The sequence below is a fragment of the Candoia aspera genome, chromosome 4 (assembly GCF_035149785.1).
Source record: "Candoia aspera isolate rCanAsp1 chromosome 4, rCanAsp1.hap2, whole genome shotgun sequence".
Classification (NCBI taxonomy): Eukaryota; Metazoa; Chordata; class Lepidosauria; order Squamata; family Boidae; genus Candoia; species Candoia aspera.
Window position 1 is genome coordinate 35,240,131 of NC_086156.1, and position 12,486 is coordinate 35,252,616.

Consider the following 12,486-nt stretch of genomic DNA (forward strand, 5'->3'; position numbering starts at 1 on the left):
CCCCCAAAAGTAGTTTGCAGGCTGTAGCATAGTTTGGGAACCAGGAGAGTATCCTAAATAATTGCCAACCTCCTACACAAGACAATCTCTACTGGTGCCTGCTGTAAATAAGAGAGTTATCACATTTTCCAGTACCTGTTGTTATTATTTCTAGGGCACTAGTGGACTACAGCCTGTCTCATCTGAAGCAAAACTTCCTCCCTAATCAACGTGCTTAGGAATCACGGTGCAAAATTCTTGTTTCTGCACTTGTGGACATTTACTTCTGGATAAGACGCACGAGTTTTGTGGGATTTCCTTCTGAACTTTATTAACCCGTGTGTGAAAACAGACTAGGAAACTAAAAGCCAACGCCCTTAAAGAGAACACCGTTCTGATTTCCCATCAGCGAGTTCACTCTCGCTGCCTGGATTTCACAGTGGGCACCGCTCTCTGTCCTTTTTCTAGAGAGCGCAGCTCGGCGGACACCCTTGGAACTCGCAAGGTATTTGCTTGGCGCACCAGAAAAAATGGGGAAGGGAGAGAGAATATCCTACAGGTGACGATCGCGTCGTGCCAAGACGCACATCTCGGCAGGTCTTGGCTTCGAGGCCCAGCTCGGCTCCCAATGGAGACAACCAGGAACCAGGCGAGGCGGAGCTACACCGCGCCTTCGCCCATGCACATCCCACACCCACGCCGCTTCGCGTGTCCCGCACGGCCGCGTTGACACTGCGCCAGCCGGCAGCTCTACAGGCACCTCCTTCCGCGCCGCCGCCACCCCTGCAGCAGCCTCTTAACCTCCCCGCCTCCTGCCGCCGCCGGCGCCCTCCAAGCGACGGCCGGCCGGCCGGCCGGCCTGGCTGCCTTGACGCGGCGCCTTCGCAAAGAGACGCCTCCGGTGCACGAAGCCAGTCCGGGGTTGGCCGGGAGGAAGGGGACGAGAGCAGGCGCGCACCATCCTCGCCTCCACACCTAGCAACAGCTCTGACAGGACGCAGCCGCCGCTACAGCGGGAGGAGGAGGAGGAAGCGGAATGGCCGCCTCGGCGGCGGCTGCTCCCTCCCCACAGTCCTGACAGCCAGAGCCGGGGCGGAAGCAGCAGGCGGCGTGCTGGACTCGTCCTCCACCTCCTCCGGGTCTCGGCGCTCTACCGCTGCCAAGGCAAACTCAGTCGTCTTTGCGGTTGCATGCGCCTTGCAGCCGCCCGGCCATGTACGTCCGGCAGCTACTCGCCGCCGCCCTCCCTCATCCTCCCCACCCTCCAACACACCCACCCACCCTCGTGCCTGCTCGCCTGCCACCCAGCCAAGCGCCCGCCCGGCGCCCCCTTCTCCGTCAAGCCTCTACCCTCATTCATCCCACGCCCGCTCCCTCGACCCCACGCCCCTCCTCTCCCGCTCCGCACTCCATGCCGCTGCCGCCCTAGCGCGGCTTGGGAGGGGGAACCTCTTTCCGCCCCCCCCCCGCCCACGCGTCACCCGGCTGCACTGGCTCACCGATATGGTTGTCCTCGATGTGTTCGATGAGCTCCGCCAGGGTTGGGAAGTGAAGCCCGCAGCCCCCGAAGCGGCAGGTATTGGAGAAGAAGGAGGCGGCGGCGATGCCTGTCATGGTGTTGCATGGAGATTCCCCCCCGCCTCCGCCCTGCGGTGCCTACTCTGCCAGGGCCGCCGGCGGGAAAGGGAGAGCCAGTGAGAGGAGATGGAGAGCGAGCGGGCGAGAGAGGCTGGGGGTTGGGACGAAGAGGAGGAGGAGGTGGCGGCTGCAGCGTCGGGAGCGGCGGAGGGGAGGGACGGGCTGCTGGGTGGGGGGAGATGAGGCAGGCGCAGCTGGGAGGAGGGACCATTGCCGCACTCCAACAGCTGGGCAACCCCAGCCGTCGCTGCCTGCCTGCCTGTCTGCCTGCGCAGCGGGAGCCGAAGACCCAGGCCACGCTGGGCAGCAACTCCTCTCGGGGACGAGCGGCCAACAGTTTTATGAGTTGGGCGGCGGCGGCGGCGTGGACGCGGCGGGGCGGGGGACACAACAGTTGGGGGTGTGTCTGAGCTTATTCTTCAGTAACTTCTTAAGTTTTTCTCCACATTCTAGAGAAAGATGTCTGCAGGGAAGAGCCCAGCGCCCCTCTTCAAAACGGAAAGTTGAATAGCTGGAGCTGGGATTGAGGCTCACCGCAGTCTGATCCTGGATGCCAAGGCTGAGGCCTGCTTGGGGCAGGACCACTCTCCCTCCCCCCAAAGATATCTTTTGAATTTGTGCAGCTGGCTTTCCATCCTGCTTGCTGAATGATCATCAGATCCTACATACAGGTTATTTAGGGTGTACCATGATTAAGGTAGTTTTCCAAACTACTGATCTTCTTTCGAATCTTCGGTTCCTGTTTTATTCAGGAAAAGAAAAAAGGTTGTTACAGTTTTACCCTGTCCATCTGCACAGCATTCATTTTTCAAATCACCCTGCCTCTTGGGGGAAGAGTTTGGATAAGTGACAGTTCAAGGCTAAACTTCATAGCTTAGAGATTTCAATCTAGATGTCAGGCAGGAGACATGCTTTCGGTGCCCCACTGCGTCAATATTCCCAATCTGTCTCTTATTTCAAACATATATTCATACTCTTCATGTGCACGGTATATTTTACAATGAAATTTTTACAACCTGCTTTTTGTTACTGGACAAAAAAGAGCATAAGATGCTGTTTATCTCCACTAGATAAACAGCATCTTACGATCTACCCAGACTAGGTCCACACATCGCACTAAGCAGTTATATGGTTTGGTTTTAGTTCAGCATGTTGTGTGAAGCTAGTCATTGTGGTTTGTAAATTAGGATTGGGATTTCTGTGTTGTGAGAAACTGCCTGGTCTTCAGACTCAAAACTCTGTTTTTAATTATTTAAATTATTATTTTTAAGATCATTTTTGAATAGTACATGTGTGAATCTGTATATAATGTAGACTGCATTATGTTCTGTATATTTATACTGTATGTACTGTACAATATATAATAATGGCACTCCCTTGACTTGGACTTGCACAGTGTTGTGTCTGATTCAGCTATATTATGCTAATAGTGATAATGCAAGACTTTGGTTGATTTGTTTCATAAATAAAAATCATGATGCTACTATTCGTTTGTTTGCTAGGTTTCTATCCACCTCCTTCAGGTGCTCAAGCCAGCATATATAGCCTCTCCCCCAGTTTTTCCCTATCACAATTCTGTGGAAGGTAAGTTGAGCTGAGAAAGAACAATTGGCCCAGAGTGACTCACTAAACTTCCAAGTCTGAAGGTAGACATGAATCTGGATCCCCTAAGCCCTAGTCCAATACCTTAACTATGATACCACATGTATCAAACCTACAGAGATGCTTCCAGGTATTACAGCATAGGACTCAGTTATTTGAGGGATCGCCTGCCTCCTGTGGTTTCTGCCCTGGCAGTATGAACCAACAGAGTGGATGTGCTCTGGGTCCACTCAATTAAATGGTATTATCTATTAGGGCCCAGGAAACACACCTTTTCTGCTGCAACCCCTGCTCTCTAGAATGAGGTCCCCCCTGATACCCAGGTGGCTCCCACCCTGATGGCTTTCGAGAAGGCCCTAAAGACCTGGCTGTTCTCCCAGGCCTTGGGGTACAGTGGATGGAACCCCTTCTCAGATGTGCTTGGCGTGGTGGTGGTGGTTGTCCAGATTCTCCATCTTGTTAATAAGTAAACAATAAAAGTATTGTACTTTTCTTTTATCCTACTGAATTTTTATGTTGTTTTCTTAATACTGTGAGCTACCCAGAATTGGTTTGGAGTTGAATGGCGCTGAAATCGAATCAAATATATGATCCCCCAAGCCCTAGTCCAATACCACATAAAACTTTTGATTACAACCCTAGATCTGGCTGCTGCAAGTAGCAATCCAGCAGTAAAAATTTGCATGAATCCCATTTATAGTGCCACCCTTAATAAACATACCTAAGATAATGTACTCCAGTTAAAGTTTCTGTCTACAACTGAGCTTAGTAGTGGAACTAATGTGCTGAATGCAGAAGGTCCTGTGTTCTGTTCCTAGTATCTCCAGGTAGGACTAGAAGAAATCTTGACTAAAACTAGAGAACTAAAACTAATCTAATATATTGTGCTAATCCATGCTTTGTTTTAACCTGTGTTATTAAATAAACCACAGCTGTGTCTACATATGCTTGGTTTTAATGTGATTTTTTGCTTTTCCTTAGAATGTTGAAACATGCTAAACCAAACAAGTATGAAGCTAGCTAGCTAAGTCCCTGCAGTTTTCTTGGCAAGATTTTGGAAGTGGTTTGCCATTGCCTTCTTCCTGGGGCTGAGAGAGAGTGACTGACCCAACGTTATCCAGCTGGCTTCTTGCCCAGGGGAGAACTAGAACTCACAATCCCCTGTTTTCTAGCTAGCTAGCTTCCTCCTTGTTTGGCTTAGCTTGTTTGGTCTAGTGGTTAAGGCATCAGGCTAGAAACCAGGAGACTGTGAGTTCTAGTCCTGCCTTAGGCACAAAGCCAGTGGATGACTTTGGGCCAGTCACTCTTAGCCCTAGGAAGAAGGCAATGGTAAACCACTTCTGAAAAACAAACAAATGTGCTGGTTATCACATGCAAAGCTCTCTACACCTTGGCATTGGGTTATATCAGGCACTACCTTGCCAAGCTTGAATTTGCTTGTCTAGTAGAACATCTCACAAAAGTGTGCTGAGAGTCTGCACTTCATGTGAGGTCAGGAGTACATGTACTAGGTGGCAGGCTTTCTCTGTTGCTGTTCTGATATTTTGGAACTCCTTGCCCCTGGATGTTTGTGCAGCCCCCTCCCTCTTAGCATTTTGTGAAGCTGTCAAAACAGCACTATTTCCCCATGCTTTTAACCAGATCTGAATGTTTATGGCAGCCACCTAGGGTTGTTACTATTAAGGGTGTTTTTTTCTTTGTGTTTTTATTTTCTAATTCTTTACTCTGTTATATGCTGCTCAGAGTCTGTGGATTGAGGCAGGTTAGAAATACTGTAAAATAAACTATAATTTATGATAATATTTAATCGACCTTTACAAATCTAATATTTACTTACCTAGTACTAGTTATTAAAATCACTATTAGTTTGCAAACTGATTCAAAAAGATTCTTTGTGTATTTTTCTTAAAAATCTTGCCTTTCATCAGTATTAATTTCTAAGTGGTTTGCAAAATTAAAATGTAAAATAAATAAAGCTATGTAATAATACCAGCCAGCTGAGCAAAAAAAAAAAATCCTTCAGTGAGATTTAAAGTCTCTGAAATATAGTAAATTGCAAGAACTAAAAGTGGTTTACAGTGGATAAGTTCACTGGGGAAGGCATTCCACCAATAGGTTCCAAGTTAAATGCCTTTCTCTTTGGCTGTCACTCACTTTTCTTCCAACAAAGAAACAAACAAGACTTGGCATATAAAATGCAGGCAGGAAGATGTGTGGGAGAACACTCCTTCATATACCTGGGGCTCATGCCATTTAGGACTTGCAGTGCAAATACTATTACCTTACTTAGATTCAGAAGTACAGGTAGTCCTCACTTAACAACCATTTGTTTAGTGATGGTTCAAACTTACGACAGTGCTGAAAAAACCTACTTATGACCAGTCTTCACACTTACGACCACTGGAGCTTCCCTGTGGTCACATGATCACAATTTGGGTGCTTGGCAACCAGTTTGCATTTATGACCTTCGCAGCATCCCATGGTCATGTGATCGCCATTTTCAACCTACCTGGTCAGCTTCTGGCAACCAAAATCAACATGGTTCGCTTAACAACCATAGTGATTCGCTCAATGCCCGCTGCAAAAAAGGTCATAAAATCTTGTTGGATTTGCTTAATGACTGCTTTGCTTAGCAACCAAAATTCCAGTCCCAGTTGTGGTTGTTAAGCAAGGACTAACTGTAGATAGATTGGAAATGAAGATTTTTAAACATTGGCAGAATACCTTTAGTATATTTTAACTGTCAAAAGCCAGGCAACTGTATTCTGTGCCAAATGACATCTCTGGCCTGAGTGCAAGACAGCCTAATGTACAGAAATCCAAATGGGAGTTTATCCGGGCATGGGAAGTGGTTGCCATGAGAGGATTTAAGTGACAGATCAGGTCAAACTAAATGGCACTTCATGTCACCGAGGCTATGTTCCTTTTATACTCCCAACTCTTTTCACTCTCCAAATCTTAAGGAAAAGTTTCAACCCTACTCACATTTGTCCTCAGGTTAGCCGGCCTCAAAACACTGAGCTCCAGGATTCAACCTGAACATTTTTCAAAGCAGTTCTTTCCAAATTAAATCAGTTCAGCTGTCCAGCAGAGACAACAGTATGGGATCACACAATTCAGGAGGCAATCAGAAGCCATCCAAATGTCAAGTGGGGAGATGCCCTATGTAATCTTGGTGATCAAAGCAGATTCACGAAATCAGGCAAATTAGATCTCATTGTTTAAAGGAAATGAAACCTGGCCCAGAACTATTCTTGTGAAGACCTGTGAAGCATGGATTTTTCATGGCATAATCAAGAGTTTGTAAAATACACCCAACAACTATTTTATGACTCCAATTCACTACTATCAGCCTTCAGCTACAGTATGATAAAGGATACTGTTCTGTCATCATGGGAATGGGCATCTTCTTTCTCTCAGGCAGCAAAATGTCCAGGACTGAACCTGCTTCCAAGATGCAAAAATACTTGGTGATACTTCAGTGTAGAAATTGTGGGTTAACATGTTGTAAAAGTTGAGTTTAGAGTAAAGACTGGTAGAACTACTATGGCTGTGGTACAAATTTTAAAGTGAGTCCACAGTAATCTATAGCATGATGTTGCAAGAGCCTTTTTAAATTCACTAAAATACGTGTGGCCCAGGCAACCTTCAGGCAAGGACTCTCATACTAACAGATGATTTGGATTGTCTTAATGTATCTTTAATTTGTAGCAGTCAGGCTTCATGTGTGTTGTGACTCACCATCTGGGCAGAACAATTTTTATACCACCAGGTGTTATTGTGGAGAAAAATCTGTATGGTGAACTGTATGATAAAGCATATGTTGGATACAATATTTGCATTGGTCACAAGCGTTCTGTAAATTTTCCCTCCTGTTTTGCTCCTATTTTAATTCTCAGGATCATGATGGATTTTTGTTAGGGGGTGCTTTCACATATAATAGATATATGTATATAGTTAAGGTTGCAATCAGTGTCAGTGTATTAATTTCGTATTCTTTACCTATCTAGTGTCACAGACTTAGTCCTCACAGACAATATGTAAGTCAGTAATTATGGATTTTGACAATACCAGCTCAAACTGCATCACATGACCGATTTTTTGTAAGGGCCTGCTTATAGAGACCATCTAGCCTACTCTCTAATGTGTATGATGTAACTTCCTTGGTTTTGGTTTAGCAAGTTGTATGAACTCAGCCAGTATGATTTTAAACTCCCCAGTTTATGAAGTTTACATACAGTATTATCCCAGCCAATTACTTCATGTGATGTGCTAATTGTAAGAATATAGTGGTGATTTTGGGGGTAGATATCACTCATGGAAAAGGTCAATAAAGGAATTGTCCGAACAGATGTTTACCACATCATTTGCTCGTTCAGAGAATTAGGCCATACAATGATTCCATCCTGACAGAAATGCACTCTTATATTATTTTGGAAATGAGGTATTAATAACAAGCTCAAGAGTTACTTAGTATAAAGAAGACTTTTACTTCAGTAGCCATATTCTCATTTCACTATACATTTTGGTCACTAGCACATCAAAACCAGGATCAGATGTAAGATAAAAAACTACTAATATGCCCTTCAAGCATATTAAAATACATGCACTAGCCTAAGAACCTATATTGGCATTTCTGATGTTGTCAAAGAACAAATCACTGTAGAGTTAAATTGATTATTAATTTAATATGATATTCTCCCCTCCTTTAAAAAGAAAGCCTTTTATTTACAGGGACAGCCATGTAAATAAAATGTTTTGTTTTTTTTAAAAGGAAGTTTACTTTCTGACAACACCAGTCCTAAAATGGCTTTCAAAAAATTTACAAATGGTTAATATAGGATGTAATATAAGCAGTGTATCAGTACAATGCCTCAAAACAGCCACTACTACAAAGTTGCAGGAATATATTACAGTCCTACATTTTTGAGGTAAATTATCTCTTTTTCTTCTGTCAAAAAACTTTCTCAAGAGAAAGCTAACCTGACAGTCATGTTTGGGGAGATTGGGGAAGAGGGAAGAAATACAGATACAGTTCTTATATAATAGAACTTTTCTGTGCTATCAGTGCAATAGTGTGTTAAAAATAGTTGGAGAGATAGGTTATAATAAACTCCCATCTTTCTTCTTATATGTAATTAATGTAGAACACAGGCTCTTCTCAGAAAGAACAACAGTCTATGGTACTATTAGCAAGACTACCGTATTATGGCATCAACTTTGTGAATTAGAGTATGCCGTGATAAATCTGTTAAGCTTTAAAATGTCACAGGATTTTAATCTGTACTGCAGCACAAACAAACATGACTATATCTCAAAAAACAGATAAGACTTTTGTGTCCTAAATGAAGCATGCATTTATTAAAATATTTTCATACTGCTTTTCATTACAAATAATCCCAATGTGATTTACAATAAGAAATAATGCTAATGAAAAGTCCTAAAATTGTAGAACATTTTCACTTACATGCTGATGACTAAGGAAAATATTGATATTTGACTATATTCAGTTCAGACAGTTCCTGATATCATCTCCAAAACTGCACAGTTTGAGGCATCACATGAAAATCTGTGATTACAGTAAGATCTGTGCCGGTTATGCTGGATTTTCTTATGAAATCTTATAAACTGATACAGTTCAATGGTACAATCATGAGCATCTGGGATTTTGGAACCCAGTGTGAATTTGACTATGCATATATCCTGTTTGTTACTTACTAGGAATTAACTACTGCTTTGACATGTATATTAACAGTTAGGGTTAATCCATAGAGATGGATGTAGCTGCTCAATGATTTTCTAATTGACGTATAAAATTAGACTGCGATCAGGAATAGAATCTGTTGCAGTAGTGAACAAAACAATAGATTGTGGCTTTGTGCTTACTATTTATTCTACTATCACCTAATAAAGAGACGAAGAACCATCTTGTCTGAAACCTGAAGATCCTGCTCAAGTAGTTAGATCACATATAATGACTTCATTTTTATTTGGAATTTTGTGAATGTTCTTTCCTTAATGTTTTCCACCATTCCTTTTTCAGTAAAAGCCTGCTGAATTTGAGGAATGCTTTTCTGTTTTGAGGAATGCTTTTCTGTAAATTTGAATGCTTTTCTGTTTTAAGAGAAAATTTCTTCATATCCCTCCACCCTACTCCACGAAAAGTACATGCTGGCTAAATTGTGCCGTTTGTTCTTAGACTGTTATATATAGTTTTGTTAAATTCTTTTGTCTTCTAGATTTCTTCCTTATTTTATTTGTATTTTATTACACCTGAGGTGAGGAAAAGAGTTCCCCACCAGAGAGCATATGTCAAACTTCACAATCAAATGATTGATGAATCGTCTCATCATGTTCATCTGCCATGATCGTGTATCAAGAACCAAATGGGAGGGGGAACACCAAGGAGTGTGAAACTATTCTGTTTGGGCTAAGGGGGGAAGTAAAGGTCGTACCATCAGAGACATTTGTGCTTGGCATGCCTGGACGTTGGAATTAGGTAGGAAGAGAAGTAACGGGGGAGCGGGGTGTCTGCTAACTTTTAATTAGGTAGTCTTCAATCGCAGCTTTTCTTTTGATCTGTACTCATTCTCAATAAATCTGAATTCTGCATATTTCAATTGTGCACGAGTCAGGTCGTTATTGGGATCTAAAGTGTCAGTTCTTACATCAGAGAATAATTGGATAAGATGTCAGAAAATAATGCTTTGTAGTTTTACATCAGAGAATAGTTGGATAAGATGTCAACACAAGTTGATCTTTATCAATAATTCATTTTAGGAGAATTGTAAAGAAAAATGATAACCAATAAGGATGAAATTTAATCACCTTTCTAGTTCCTTAATAGACCATAAACTCCATCTCCCATAAATTCTAGTAAGGATCTGAGTGAGATGGGCAGGGACTAAATGTGATAAATAAATAAATAAATAAGCAAGCATAGAGATGGTCAGATATAATGGGCATTCAGTTCCAATACTTTCTGGAAGTTCAGAAATTCCCTGTCTATAATCTGTGGCTGATTCATAGATTTAGATTACTAACAGATAACTGAGTGTAAGACTGTAAACTGCAGAACCTCCATAGGAGACGGAGGTACATACAATATTAAGCCTATGCAAATTTAGTTTGTTCCAATTCATCAAATCCATTTGAAAAATTGGATTGATCCAATTTGAATTACTGAATTGATCAAATATCAAAATCACTTTGAATAACTGATCCAAGATACGAATTGGGTTTGACTTGAAAGTTTAATTTAATTATCTTCTAGATCAAATCAGGTCATTCAATCTGATTCAACACATACAGTAATCAGATTTTAATTGAATTTTTTGAAATAAATGCAACAAAGATTTGCACTGCACTGACATATGTCCTCTGCAACCTTGAATATCTGATGTGAAATATGACCAAACTATTCCCCCCGCACACCTTTTTTTAGGAAAAAAAAATTGATTTCTCCTGATATGTCAAAGACAATTGTTACAGCATACTGCATTGCAAATTCTTAATGGCATTTCTTGGTAAAAGGAAACTTTTTCAGCTTCAGCATGCTCCACTAATCTGTAATTTATGTCATAGGCTGTTCCCTACTCCACCATATCCTTTTTAACTCTTAGTCAAACCTGCAATCTTTCCAATCATTATGGGTGTCAAATATATGCTTGTGTTAGCTGCATTTCACACATGAAAAGTCAGCTGTTCTCTCTTCTTGAATGATACATGACCCTAATACAGGCACTCACTGTTTTTTCATTAAGCCTATTTTTCAGGTAACTGTTTTAAAATGTTGCAATATGAGACAAGGAAAGAAACCACTGCGTAATGGTGGCAGAAGAAGAAATAAATAACCAGCAGGATTTGATGACAGCTTTGATAACAGATAGCAGAGAAAGAAAAAAGATCTTAAAACTGCATACACACATATTTTTATGTACATGAAAGGGAATTAAAATATATATTTGGAAATATATATTTCATGACTAAAATAGATATTTTGAAAAACTACCAAATTATTCAAGCGTCAAGGAGAGAAAATGGATTGCCAACATATACTGTTGTTTATTTTCCTGTCTTGTATCTTTCCTATCTTTTAAAGAAGAAGCAAGCACTATAGAATTTCCTGTTGATGGAAGGCTATATTAGTAAATTATTATTTTCTTTCATCAATTATTTTAAAGACATAACTGAGGTCAGTTTTTTTTTTGTGCTGTTTGTTCTGTGTTATTCTGAATTCTGATTTATCATCCCTTGATAATTATTGGTTAACTATGTGTTATTAAATTTATAAAATATGTCATTGCCTTTATTTATGTAAGCCATTTGATTGTTTTCAGAAAAAAAAGATGAAGAATTGAATCTATGCTTATCTAGTTCTTATTGAATAAGGACTAATGATGATCATGCTGCCATATTTTGATTTGAACTTCACAGAATTATTAACACAAGCTTAGAATGATTCTTGTTTTTCAAAGATATATATATGCTCTTCTTGGCGATATCCCCAACATTTGGAACTTATCAAGACATCAAGAGTTACAAATATTTCCCTTTCTACCAAGGGGCAAATTCAAGCAGTTTGGTTAAATTTCCTCAGGCTTTCTTCCTATGAAGTAAATGTCATTTTTTCTTTTAAAAACAAACAAATTAATAATATTGTGTATGAAGGTTTTTCTAAACCTGGCTGCCAGTAAATTCCTGGAAAGGCAACAGGCTGGGGAAGCCTGATAGGGAGTGCTATTGGACAAATTTAAATAATGTATATCACATAGTTTGTGGTAATATTTGAACAATACTGACTCATAATTTGTATTTGGTGGTGCAGGCTCAGCTTAAGCTGGTGTACCAACCTTGTTCTTTCCCAATGAGGTCACAGAGGTGATACCGAAACGGGTCTTCATTGTATCAGCAGTGCAACTATCAGTGTAACAGTAAGATCATATTACAGTAACCCTGCAAGGGTAAGTATCTTGAGTGGGTGTCAGTGCACTACATGTACTTTCTAGCTGGTGGGATGTAGCCAATAGTATCTTGGTTTGCAAGATAGTCTATAAAATGGAGATCCCTATCTTGCACAGAACGAGTGATCATGCTTGGGGTAAAACTGGATTTTGATTGTGCTTGTGACATGCTGGCCAAAATGGACTGAATACTGTCCATATGCAGGGAATGCTGCATGTGGCATGGGTACTAAAGAAGTTGATAACCTAGTCTATATTTTTTGTATTTTACTGTTTTACAAATGATTTTCAGATTAAGTTTTTT

At 41.2% G+C, this 12,486-nt stretch overlaps 1 protein-coding gene and 1 long non-coding RNA gene across 3 annotated transcripts in view; one reads left to right on the forward strand and one right to left on the reverse strand.

The window, feature by feature from the left end:
- Positions 1–1,797, reverse strand: part of JAZF1 (JAZF zinc finger 1) — a 119,144-nt gene extending 117,347 nt beyond the window's left edge. Inside the window, exon 1 of the mRNA XM_063303820.1 lies at positions 1,479–1,797. Coding sequence (XP_063159890.1) covers positions 1,479–1,593 — 115 coding nt within the window. The 5' untranslated portion in view covers positions 1,594–1,797. The remainder of the gene's footprint in view (positions 1–1,478) is intronic.
- LOC134497859 (uncharacterized) lies at positions 383–11,526 on the forward strand. Of its 2 annotated transcripts, none has more exons than XR_010067962.1 (3): positions 383–484; positions 3,141–3,201; positions 10,995–11,526. It is a non-coding gene; the product is annotated as an uncharacterized LOC134497859 (long non-coding RNA). The 2 variants fall into 2 exon arrangements; XR_010067963.1 differs by lacking the exon at positions 383–484 and adding an exon at positions 1,469–1,555.
- The last annotated feature ends 960 nt before the right edge of the window (positions 11,527–12,486 follow it).